General features: G+C 34.2%; 1 protein-coding gene across 4 annotated transcripts; it reads right to left on the bottom strand.

The window, feature by feature from the left end:
- Nucleotides 1–2,717: 2,717 nt before the first annotated feature.
- LOC140768293 (F-box protein SKP2A) lies at nucleotides 2,718–7,234 on the bottom strand. 4 transcript variants are annotated; one of them, XM_073108529.1, is made up of 5 exons: nucleotides 7,085–7,234; nucleotides 6,074–6,331; nucleotides 4,446–4,794; nucleotides 4,228–4,369; nucleotides 2,718–3,568 (listed from the first exon to the last, which is right to left on the bottom strand). In XM_073108529.1, exons 1-5 carry the CDS (start codon nucleotides 7,180–7,182, stop codon nucleotides 3,192–3,194), a joined length of 1,224 nt encoding a protein of 407 aa, XP_072964630.1. In that variant the 5' UTR covers nucleotides 7,183–7,234; the 3' UTR covers nucleotides 2,718–3,191. The 4 variants fall into 4 exon arrangements, with proteins under 4 accessions (XP_072964630.1, XP_072964632.1, XP_072964631.1 ...); XM_073108531.1 differs by having other exon boundaries at nucleotides 7,001–7,086; XM_073108530.1 differs by lacking the exon at nucleotides 7,085–7,234 and adding an exon at nucleotides 6,878–7,078.
- Nucleotides 7,235–13,580: the final 6,346 nt, after the last annotated feature.

Raw genomic sequence — 13,580 nt, 5'->3', positions numbered from 1 at the left:
ACTGTGGCGGAAGCCAGTGTTTCACTTTATGAATATTTTTTTATATTTTAAAATACAACTATTTATTTTAGAATAACAATTAAATATTATAATTACCTAATCCTAGAATGTAAATATTATTTATCAAAATTATACTTTATACCATACACTAACCCATTTACTAATTTAATCGTTATATCTATCCCATCAACCTAGTTTATATCAAATCCAACGATATTTATAGTAATTTCATAAAAACTAAAATATAATTTTTTTTCATCTTTTTATTCATTTTATATCGCAAAGATAATTATTATATTTTTATTTTAGAATATAGTAAATATAAGAATAGTTATTCGTAGAATAAAAATCTAATTTTAAAAATAATAAATATATGTATATATATATTTAAAATTAATTTTATTCTTAAAGTAAACAGGTCGCATTGATTACCCATATCCTCCCTTTTGCTTGTGAGCTTTCTACCTTCCGTGGTGAGCCTTCTTCCCCTTCCTCCTTTTATTCCAAGTTTAATCGAAGCACAAGTTGTTTGGTAAGTCAGTGGCAACTAGGCTAACGACCTTCGTGGTCGTATGAGTTTGCCAAGGCAAGAGGCTCCTATCCTACATCTGATGAACCCCGAAGGAGCCAACTGTAAGTGCCTTGTTAGATGCTAGCTAAATCAAGAGAAATGTACAATATAGAGAGGCTACGAGATTGAATGTAACGGTGGCAACGGCGAGGGTAGAGAGGCCCTTGCGATCATCTGGCAACTTGATTTTAAGGGTTGGTAGAATGGTAGCTAGAGATCTCTGTGGATAGTCACATCATGCCTCGAATTTTTCTTTTAGCCTCGGTTATTACAATAGTGGTCTTTAATAAATCAAACATTTGATGTGGGACTAAATAACTAGAATTAGATCGGACGGGTAAAGGCCTGACATGTATCACCCATTACTAGACCGGGCTAGCCTGAGGCCAATCCAAGTTGAACCCCGGACACACGAGACAATCTACCCTTGGTAATTGTCGCCCACAAGCGTCATTGAGAAAGGCTTGGAGGAGACTAGCATAAGATGCGGCAAAGAACTTGAGACGAGCATTAGCTAAGACAGTGAAGGAGGATCAAGGACCAGAGGAGGAGGAGGAGGTGTTTAGGGTAGGTTATGTACAACACCCACACCCTTCGCCATGAAAGAAGGTAAAAAAGCTCAAGTAAAGCATCACGATCGTCAAATAATTGCTTCTGGGATCTAGCTATTAACAGATTTCCTCAGTAATTATGATACAGACGAGGTGATCCTATGCCTCCTTATCTATTTATCACTCTCCCAAATCTTGTCTTCTCTGTTAAATGCTAAAATGGGTTGCTTGGATGGTTTTATGCTAATGATTTTTTTTTCCATCGTCACCAAGGCCACTGCTAGGAATTGTACCTTTATTAATGAGGCTTTCGAAGAGTGCGATAAGTTAACTAATCAAAAGGTTAGCAGATTCAACTTGGCCTTTTATGTGCCTAATTGGACATACTGTCACTAGGGACTTAAGGGATGTGTTGAAGATTCCTCATGGTTCCTTCTCTTTTGTGTACCCTGGGAATGGGATCGGCCTCTCACTTGTTAAGCTTTTCTCCAACTAGGCTTAGTGGATTTCATGCTGGTTTGGTTGGTTCTTATGAATTCTACTCTTAATTCTATGTCCTATTATAAATTGAGTAATTATGTTGTGCCTATTACTCTGGTGGATGCTATTGTTGAAAAGTGTAGATCCTTCTTGGTGGGAGAAACACTTGAGAAAAGGTTTAAACTATTCACTTCTCTTAAAAAAGATTACAGAAAAGCTTGGTCACTCACTTAGAAATGGAAATTATATCAGGTGCTCCTCATCTTCTTTCTTTATGTTAGGATTAATCAATCCTTTTTTTTTGTGGCAGGGTTCGAGTGGCTCTTTTGTCGTTGTATTTCTCAATGAATGTTATACCTCTCATAAAAGAAAAAAGAAGAAAAAAAAAATCATCTCCTTCTCCGATCGTAGCTCTGATCAAGTGTGGATTGAAATTAATTTCGAACCTAGCTCTGTAATTAAGCTTGAATTAAAATACAAGCTAATTTTGAATTTATTTTGAATTCAAGTCAAGCTCAAGCTTAGGCGAGCAAACCAATTAGCAATTTCAATCCTTATTAATTTAAGTCATTTTCAAGATTGAGCAAACGGAAATTAATTTAGGCTTAAATCAAGCTTGAAATAAAACCTAATTTAATTATAAAAATATAAATATTATTAAAATATAAATTACAAGTAATAAGATAATTATTTTAAAAAATTATGAGCAACTAAAATATATATATATATATATATTCGAACCTCATTAAGATCAAGTTTGGCTTGAATTTGAATTTCGACCTTGGCTCGGCTTGTTCTAGCTCGAGCTTAACAAGCCGAGCTGGCTTGAATTTAATTTCGACCGAGATTATTTTGACAGCTCTACTCTAGACAGTCACTGTTTACCTCCCGCTCGTTGGAATAAGATCAATTTTTACAAAACAAAATAGCTTCTATAATAAGATAAAACCACTTCCATAGAAAGCAACTCACTGTCAAGATCAGCAATCTCCTTTTTATCTGCAATCTTGTTATTTATTGCAACGAGGAAATCACTCACGGAAAGCGATTTAACCCATTACCCAAATAGTTCGGAAACTCGTTTGTTTATCCAATGAGTTCAAAAAATAGACCTATTTGCAGAAAAGTCAACAAAAGGCTTGACTCATTAGCAATTTCAGTAATAGCTGATGATGGTATGAGCTTTTTGCACCATTAACAACCTAACAGAAAAAATTGCCAACAACTAGTCAATGCAGCAGAAGAAATACAACCACCGAGAAGCCACTAGAATCCCAACGCAAGTGACAAAGATACCTCTGTCCATTATAATATACTGAAACCTCCATGAAATAAACAATCTCATGATTCATAACAAAGGTAAAGAAGTCAGTTTTCTTATCCTTCACAATTTTCAGAAAAGCTAAGGTCCAGAGAGAGCAAACAGCACTCATGCAAATCAGTTCCAAAGTTGCTGCAACTCCGCATTTTAAGATTCTCTCAAGGTTCAGAAACAGTTCTGATACATCCCATATTTAGATTATATGTACAGAGCTTTTATGTCAGGTCTTCACCTTTAAAAGCCATTCAAGGTTCACGGGAACATCACATCAGTAAGCATGAGAAGATACCGATGCTCTTCCTGCTCGGTGACTTTGGAGAGAACAAGCACAGTGAACAGACGTGAGGCTGAGGCAACCGCTGATGATCAGTGAATGCCTCTCAGGGCATGTGTGGAGTGCAGGAAACGAGTCGCAAACAGCCTGAACAGCAGGGGGCGTTAGGGCCGTGCACTGACTTATGTTGAGGTTCATGAGTCCTACTCTGTCTTCAGTGCTGCTTCGCACTGAATCCCACAGGCCCCGCTTGCTCTTCACCTTGCTATTTGCAAGTGAATACATCGCCCTGTCTGTGATGTTCTGGCAGTAATACAACCCCAGTGATCTTAGATGAGGGCAACAGTTGGCCAATGCAACAACACTTTCATCTGCCATGATGGAAGGGGGAAAAGCATATAAGTCAGCCCCAAGGATGCAACATTTGTAATTTAGAAATTCAGCATTCAGCTATAATTCAATTTTAAACAGTACGGAAAAATCCAACAGACAGCAAACATGCACTCTCTTAGAAGAACTGTCTTCTGCTTAAACATAGCATGGTAAAGTAACGATATAAATCAATAATCATAGGTGTGTAAAATTAAAAATAAGGACATCTCGCATGTAATGTACAAATATTTAAGTAAAGGTAGTGGGTCCACAGGAAGGTCACTCGGGAGCAAGAGTTTGGTTACCAAAGTTCGACCAACTACAAACTGATGAGAAGAAAGTTTTAAGGGGAGATCCCCTAGTCAAACAATACTCATGCTCAATTGCTATTTGTTGGCACTAGTTCCAAAAGTTCAGGGGACAAAGAACTAGAAAATGTTATATAACACTGTCTACTATTTGAGCATAACAAAATTATATAACAAAGGGTGTTGCTGTTGTAAGGTTTTTATGTTTGGGATTTAAGGACAGCACGATGAGGAAAGTAGAGCATATCAGCAGCTCTTTTACATTATTGAGAAAGTATGAGAAGTTACTAGTTATTAAATTCGTATGTTATCAGCAGCAAACACAAAAGCATTATAAACAAATTAAATACCTGTTATAAGCACACAACCACATAAATCCAAAGTCCTCAGATCAGGGCATCCAGACGCCAAACTTATCACACCTTTATCACTAACACCCTCACACCAACCCAGATTCAAAAATTGCAACTTATTGCAATTGCATGCGATAGCCTGCACCCAAATTTTAAGCTTAGAAGTGGATAAGTTTTGAAAACTAAACTAGATTGAGAAACTGTGACTACCAAACCTGTAAAGCTCTATCAGATGCAGCTCTCACGCATCCACAAAGATTCAAGTTCTTCAGGTTCTTGCAGTGACTAGTCAGATATTCAAGAGCAGAATCGCTGAACGAAGAGCACCCACTGATATTGAGTTTTGTAAGGTGAGGACATCCATGAGCTAAGGCATACAATGAAAGATCACTCAGCTTAAAACTTCTGCTAAGGTCTAGATCCCGCAAATCATGGCAGTAATTTGCAACAACCTCAACAGCACTGTCTTCAAGTTGAGGTTTGTTTTGTCGTAGACTAAGGACTTGGAGCTTTGTGAACTTGGGGGCAAGTGACTCCACAAGATTATTCATGTTGTTCTTGCACCTGGAAATAAAGAAATCTTAGTCTCAGTCAGCTGGTGAATCATATCCACCAGATAAGATAAAGCAAATGTGAATAACAAGCAGCTAACAGCAAAATTCAGATGATCAGAACTAGGACATACATAAGGTTAAAAGTGAAAAACCAATAAAACAGTCAGATGTCAAATATTCAAAGAGTAAATAGCATCACATATAATGTTCCAAAAGAGTAAATAGCATACTAAGATGTCAACTACTTCACATATAATGTTCCAAAAAGGAACTGCAGAGTAAATAGCATTACAGCCTATGCTCAGGACCATCTTTTCACATTTCTGACTGAAAGATAATCTTAGTCATTAAACATCTAAATCCCTTGAGGCAAGGTCTCAACAGTAACTATGCATAATTAAGCTGAGAAATGTATGATAATGCTTACTGCATGGCACGGTTAAGAAGGAAACGGTGTCATGAACATACTTTAATTTCTTAAATGGTTCGTATAAAAATATGGACAATAGAAGAAAAAATGGTCATCCCATTTGTATAAAAGCAACTTTTGTTCCAATTATATACACAGACAGATCACACTTAAGATGCTTACTTAAGCAGAGTGCCCTGAAGTCAATATCCATATTCACCAAATCTACTAAACGTACGGAATACTTCAAAAAGTAAGGTCACTGAACCCCACAGAAATTATATTGGTCAAATCAATGTTAGAAACATTACTCTAAAGGACTTCCAGTGGTTAAAACAGCATTGCTCCAGCAAATGTTCAAGTGGTACGGACATTCCTATGGGCCTCTGCTTTAAGAAATATGTCTCCATTCTGGCAAATACAGCAATCAGACTTCTACAAGCGCAAAATTATTATTGGGGCATAAAATATAAATATCAAATGCCAAAATGTCTAACAAAATCTAAGGTTAATTTACAAACCTTTTCCAAATATTTACATTAGAACATAATGAAAAAAAGGCATACATGTATGTTCCAAGAACTGAGAGCATCATTCAGGAGGACTTATGTGTTAGAAACTCCAAAGCTAAACCAAATTTAACCCATGCATGTTATATACTTGTATCTTAACTTTGTAAGTCATATCATCAATTTATCATTAGTTTACTCTTCTTTTATACTACTTTGCTTTCTATCTCAGTCTTCAAATAACACCAACTACAAGAGAGAGCTCAAATTGTTCTCCATCAAGCAGCCAAAATAGCCAATGAATTGAAGCTACACAATTATAGGGATGCAAAACATATAAAAATAAACCATGGATAGACCGAATTCCTCACCATGAAAGGGAGAGATTTGTAGCACCTAAACATAGAGCATCTCTCCACCCAGTGCAAACACCAGATGCCACAATAACCATCCGATCATCCACAAGGGAAATGATCCTAAGCAACAATTCCATCGGCAGATCCTTCCAACCCTCCATTATAGGGCCAGCTCCCCCCATCTTCCCTCTTTCACCCGACACCATGAGGTTCTGAAACCAAACGTCCAATCCTCCGGTTTCAGGTCTCAAACTAACCATTTCAATAGAGCTCCTGGAGCAAGGATTAAAATTAGAAAACAAGTCAAGAATAATGCATCAAAATAGCATCTTGACGAGACCCAACCCCTAATCTAAATAAATACCTCATGAGAAAATATAAAATACCATCAGAGAATCCGATACAATGCTAATAAACAAACAAGGGATTACCCTACCACCACACAAACATCTTTCTAAAGAGAATAACTCTTTCTAACGAGAATAGCTTCTTTCTTAGAATAAAGAATCAACCACCTTTTTCCTTATAAAAGGACAAGAAACGTTAACGTTAAAACGATCTGAACAACAACTGAACGAAAACGCACGAGCATACAGAGGGGAAACCAACAGGAAGAACAGTAAAAGAACGAAATTTAGTGAGAGAAAACAAAATTTCGCATTATAGGAAAACCCAAAACCCCAATTAACAAAATCTTTTGGGAAAAAAAACGGAAGAGAAATCACACGCTTGTGCTTCCCTTAAGCCCCATCTGCAATTCAGAACGACCAGAAAAAAAAAACAGCACCTAAAGAATAGTCAAACACTAGAGAAACGTACCAAATCCGAGAAAATAAGTGAAAAGAACCAAACTTGGAGACGACCCAAAGAATCCAAGACCGAAGAGAGACAGAAAAAACGATCGATCAGCTAGCTGCTTCCAAGATCGAACCGAGAAAAGACCTCGTGAACTTCCCAAGCACAGCAGAGGGAGGCCCAATTAGAGGAATCAATAGTAGAAGAACAGAGACAAATAAAAGCTAATACCTAGGGTTCATCTCTCTCTCTCTCTCTCGGGTATTAAAGAGAGGAACGGAGACGTGTGTGGCTACGGGCAAGCAAGGGTGGACCCCGGCAGAGCGCATGGTCGAATAGGGACGGAGGACGATGTACACGTGGCGGTCAGAGGAGGTGGTTCACGCTGTGGGGTCCCTTCGAGGAGGGTCCCCGGCAGTGGAGACACGAATGCAATAGCGCGGGGAAAGGCGACGTCGCGAGAGGCGTGGTTTTGTCGAGACTCGAAACCGTCGTTCCGATAACAAAGTGGGGTTTGAAGGATTATGGTATTACCACTTATTCGCCTTTTTCTAGAGAATATCATAAGATAAACAGCAACTGATTGGATAACTTATTCGCTCCAATTATTCGCCTATCTGCCCATTAACTACAAATCCTGCTGACTTAACTGTTGAGACGACCTTAAATCCTCCTAATTTTCCCTCACATTCATAGATTTTGATGTGTAAAAAATAAAACAAACAAACAGAAAGATAGATTCCTCGGTGAGTGCCATAGAAATAATTATTTATCAATAGGTTTGACAAAGATCTAATACTTAAAGATCTTCGAAAGTATAATAAAAAAATAAAAAATATTATCGATTAAATAGATAATTATTTATTTTTAAAATATATTACATTGCATATTATCTTTTGACAATTATATTATCTTAATAATTTATTTACTAGAAGACATATATAGTTAATAACTGAGAGTAATGTATATATCTTAAATTTTATCTTTTCGATTATATTTTAATTATTCACGTATATCTCGTTAGTTAGTTTGATTGATTTAAACTAAAATTTAATAATAGATAGAGATTGAGAATCGTATTTAAATTCAAGTCTATCTTTAAATAATCAAATTTAAATTGTTTAGTATAAAGTGATATCTCTTAATTATAATTAAGGCATAATAATATCTATCACAGTCATATCTAAGAAAGAGAAATTTTAAAGAAAAAAAAACATATAACCCAAAAGTTAGACACACATAATTTAATATTCTTGCCTGATATGCTCATTATATTTACATAATTTAGTTTTGGAATCGATTTTTGGTACCGGATATAAATACTGTCTATTATAGCCATTAGATTAAAATTATAAATTTTAGAGGAATATTAAAATATTTGCCAAAACAAAAACAAAAATTTAATTAAGTTTGGTATTGAACACAGAAGGTAGATGATACCTCTTTCCTAATAGTCTTTAGGGTTCACTAAAGGAAAATTCTTAAAAGGAAAACCATCACTACTAGGAAAGGTATCAAGTAGGTACATAAAACCCAAATATTTCCTTAAGCCTCTGAGATATTTGATGCATCATGGCAACAATTTGGCTGAGTTGGTGGTCTCATTCAGTTCTCCACCTTAAAGCAAACCCATGATGCACCAAGAGATCCTCTTCCTTTTAGGGATTATGGATGGCATTTCCAAGATTAATTAGATCTTTTAATCATCATTAACAAGAAGAGGGTATGAACAAGTGGGTAGATGCCATTTAACTTTAATTGCTTTCTGATGGCCAAGTTAAGCTAATAGAATGTGATTAACTTTGTTACATCTAAACTTTCTTCTTAGTGGATTCTTGGGTCCACATTGTTAGTTCTTATCACTCTTATCTTGTCTTGGTTCATTATTCCTTGGCTGTATACAATGAACTAAGCCTAATATTTGGGCCATATTAGCATGGCCATGATTAGCAAGCACAGCTAGTCATGGAACCTTCTGGTAGGAAAATGAAGGAGTCCTATTGATCATCTCATGTCATCTCATGTCATCTCAAGTGATACTATATACAATAGCAATTATTGAGTTTTATCTTAACAATTTATTTATTTATTTTATATATATATACTAAATCCATTTCATATTTTGAAGATCTACGGATCTTTGATGATGCAACCTTGATGGAGCCGCATGACTCCGACCCTTTTATACATGTATTCTTATCATGGCCCATCAAATCTCACCATGTTTTCTTTCTGTTGTACTATCAACAACACTAAGTAAGAATGAGACTTATTTTTAGGGTTTATCGCCTACATTCTCTGCTCTTGATTATACATGAGCACTTGTAATTGCTATTATTATTATTATTATTATTATTATTATTCTTATATGCTTGATACCATACTTGTATAATTGTCCGATCAATTTATAACCAAGTGTTGAGTTTATGTCTAGAGTTGATACCCCCATTGTTTATTTCTCTATTTCTATATCAATGCATTCTAGGTCTAAGATGTTTTAGTAAATCTAGATTATCAAATGATATACTAATTTCTCTCTTATTACAATGAATGATGTTATATAGTTCTAATCAAAAGCATTGGATAGTATGATCTGAAACGTTGGTCATCAAGTTATGTTTCAAGAGTAAATTAGTCTCTTTGTTCTTCTAACTGGTGCACTTATCAAGATAATTGTTTCATTAAATAAGTAATTGATACTCCTTAAAAATTGTTGATCACGCTGGCATGTAGGAAGTCAATTATCAGTATTGATTGATAAATTTATACTAGACATATGAGTTTTGAGAAATTGAGATTTACCTCGGAATTTAAATTAAATTACTTTGATTGAGAAATTATTACATAATTAAAAAAAGTGATCTATCTTAATTAAATTAAAATTTGATTTCGATCTTATCAATGAGAAAACTCACTAGATCTTAAGATAAATTCTAGTTTTTTTTTTTAATATTGGAAAAGTTTATAATCAAATTGTAATTTAATTATGACAAACTATTTTTCTTACTTAAACTAAATGTTCTCAATCAATATAATTAGTTGACATTTTTATCTTTCCATATAATCCGGGAGATCGAATGAAACCACCCTTAATTAAATTTAAGACTTAATTAAATGATTAGGCAAGCAAGGTATAAAATAATGTTACCGAGTCATAGCTAATTTAAAATATGTATTAGAACTCGATCATTTCTGCTCTAATACCGTATAAACTTTACCTATTTATTGAAAGATTAAGCTTTACATAACTGTGCTCTTAATCCTCGCTATTTTAACGGTATTAATTTTTATGTGAATTATTTGGTTGCATTTTTCATGAAATATTAGATTGGAATTTGGAATCATTAAAAAGCACATTTGTAGATTGTTCCTAATTTCACCTATGCTCTCTTGCACTTGTGGAGGAATTTAAAACGTGCAAGGCTTTTTTTTTCCTTTTATTATTATTATTATTATTATTATTATTATTATATGTTAAGAAGGTTCTCGAATCGAACTGAGGAGATATAAAAATAGCAAATTGTCACAATAATGAGACTGAGAAGATGATATATTTGTTCCATTTGGAAGATGGAGAGTTCTAATCCACATCAGCTGTTTCAAGTGGAGAAGTTGATGCAGGGTTGTGGGTTGTCAAAATAAATGAGCGGCTGGGCTAGGCTAACAGTGGCTCGACTCAAATATAATTGAGCCGTTGATGAAGACTCGACTCGATAAGCTCAAAATAATTTATATATATATATATAATATTATGTATAATTTATAATTGCTAGATCGAGTTGGAATCTAAGCCGACATACTTAAAGCTTAGAAATAGGTCAAGCTCAGCTCAATTCGACTCGATTTTAAAACTCGATAACCCTGATTACCTTCATGTAATGCAATAATTGTTTTCGCCTTACATCTTAGAAGGCCATTTTTAATCAAATTAAACCATCTTTTGCAGTTGCAAAGAAACTATTTCTTTTTTCTTTTTTAGAGAGAGAAAATATGGACTATGCCTCAATTAAATTATATTAGAAAATTTTAAAAATTACATAAAATCAGCTATTTTTTCCCCCATATTTCCTCTAATATTCTCTATCCGCCAAGGAGGAATAATAGATCGGTTCATAGTTAATATTCTTAGCATATGTATCAAATTTATTAAACTTCTCTTTTATCTTGCATAATTTGCATAAAACCCTCACTTTTAGGATATTTTAATCAAAGGAAAAATAAAATAGAATAAAAAACAAGAGTATATTTCGAGCCTATAAACACGTTCTTTAACAACTAGAATCTCCTTATGTGACAGAATTATAATAGAGAAGATATCAAAGGACCACTTAATTAATTGGGTCTAATGTTTTACCATTTCTTAAAGCATGACTTTGACTCTCAACCTCTTTACGTAGCCAATTGGAGACCAAACGAAGGGACGTAAAAGAGAAGGCAAAGAAGCCTCCCACGTCAACTTAATCCTTTTCCCATTAAGTATTAGACCCGTGCAGGCAACTCCATTAATTATCCGTGTGGAATCTTAATCAACTTCGCTATCTTAATTCAGGGACAGGTTTGAAGGGAATAGCATTATGCCCTCTTGGCTTGCATGGATTGCATGATTCCTTGTTTATTAAACAAGATAAAGTATTTTACAAATCACACCCTATATTTACCTATTTTTATAGTTATAAGAATTGGATGCTGTTATTGGCATTTATCTTCGATCAACATCCTTCGGTTTATTTCAACAGGCTATTTATTTATCAGATCGTCCTTCCTTCGATATGGAGGGAGAAGCTCAAGCCCTACTAACAGGTCTCAAATTGATTCATACTCACATTCCTTCGGAGCGGGTGCTTCTTTTTTATAAGTGCAAACTAGTAGTCGATGCCTTCTCCTCTAACTGACCTAATGATATTCCATGGGTCATTTGTTCTTGGATTAGAGCATGTTGCAGCTTACGGATGCTGCCCACCCTTTTACTACTATTTTGCATACTAGCAGGGTTAATAATTCTTATGCCTATAATCTTAATTGTCAGCCCTCTCTACCCACACTTCTCTATTTGAGTTGGGTGCATCCTGTGATCCTTCTTGATTGAATGAATCCTATGACTATGGTCTCTCTCTCAAAAAAAAACTTGCATAGATTCATGATTCTTTGTGTTCTGTTTATTAAACAAAATAAGATATTTTATAAATCACACCATATATTTACCTATTTTGTGGTTCACACCCCGATGATTTTATAACCCGACCTCTTTTTTTTCTCTATAATTCTTATTTAATACCCTGACATTATTTTAACAAATTAATATCGACTAAATTATTAAAATATTATTATCACTATTTTTCCTCTTTGCCTCTTTTATGAAGAAAGCATAGGTAATTTAAGTATTTAAAAATTATTTTATATACAGAATATTTCTTTGCTGGTACTATTTAAATTTAAAAAAAATTATATAAAAATTATATAAAAAAAAAAGTAACGATCGAGTTATAAAAATCTTAAAGATAAGATACAAACCACAAAATAGATAAAATATAAGATTTGATTTGTAAAATTACCAAAAAAATATTACTAATATAAACCAATAAGGTTCGTAACCTTTATCTCGGAGACGAGTATACAAAAATAAATCTTTCAATTGATAAGAGTACATAAGCTAAGTGGACTGGATAACATGTCACCTGAGTAAAGGCAAATGCATTACGATCTCGCCACAAGGGCACCCATGGTTTGCCAATGAGATACCACTTTGATGATTAAAGCAATGACATATGATGAAACTTTACTAGAATTAATAATACACAATGCAATCCCTTTTATACAAGATTAACTATATAAAATATAGACACAAGACATAATATAATCATAATTAACCTAGCAATCATATTAAACTAAAAGGCTATACATAGAAAACAAAAAAAAAATGGAAGAATAGGGTCCCCAGTTAAGCTCTTGTGATCTCACACAATAATTGTGCCTTCAATGTGATACAAATGGAAGTTGAGCCCCATCACTTAGCTTTCTTTATTTGAAATTCATGCATGCATGAACATGATATTTAATTATTATTCCATTTCTCTATTTGAGTGGTTTATTACCAAACAATTTCTCCCAATTCCATCAAGAAATTTTTTTAATGCTTTCTGTAGACAAAGAAAAGAAAAGGAGGAGATGGGGGGAGGCTGCATGCCAATTAGAGAGTAATATAGTATTATCTAAAGTGGAGACAAACTAAGAAGACCAAATTGATGGCTGGTTATATGCAAGTAGTAATTCTCCATGCATCTCAACTGGTACAGAGAAAAGAAATAAAAAGATACAAATTGATGGCTGTCACAGAGCTAATATTAGCATGATAATGTCTATGTTCCCTAGCATAATTATCTTTTAGGAGGTCCAATTAAGCATGATGTGTTTCAAAGAAGAGGTCAAGAAAAAGAAAAAAAAGTTGAAGATCACCATCCATTAATTATATTAAGGATTGAAGGCTCTCAGGTTATTTCAACTGAAAGAAATAATAATAAATATGAGAGAAAAAATTTGTATTGGATGTGTCAATATTAGTACTCGTTAAACAGCAATGAGTAACTTTCTGATATGAAGCATCAATTAATTAGCATTCTCAATATTAAGGTCCACTATGGCCCAACCAATTCTAGGTACATTCTATGCACCACAAAAACCAATCACCAAGTTGCATAAGTAGAAATTATACAATGTCAATTGTTTATTA

This window comes from Typha angustifolia, chromosome 10, assembly GCF_048772165.1.
Source record: "Typha angustifolia cultivar Huaian chromosome 10, ASM4877216v1, whole genome shotgun sequence".
Classification (NCBI taxonomy): domain Eukaryota; kingdom Viridiplantae; phylum Streptophyta; class Magnoliopsida; order Poales; family Typhaceae; genus Typha; species Typha angustifolia.
The sequence above is the reverse complement of the archived record's forward strand: the minus strand, read 5'-3'. Positions and strand labels throughout refer to the sequence as shown.

What these genes read in the sequence shown, in the direction of transcription:
- LOC140768293 (XM_073108529.1), bottom strand. Translation starts at nt 7,182, where the DNA reads ATGCGCTCTGCCGGGGTCCACCCTTGCTTGCCCGTAGCCACACACGTC. An exon ending in CATCTGATAGAGCTTTACAG is followed by an intron (nt 4,370 to 4,445) that starts GTTTGGTAGTCA and finishes ATTTGGGTGCAG; the next exon opens with GCTATCGCATGCAATTGCAA. An exon ending in TGGTTGTGTGCTTATAACAG is followed by an intron (nt 3,569 to 4,227) that starts GTATTTAATTTG and finishes CCATCATGGCAG; the next exon opens with ATGAAAGTGTTGTTGCATTG.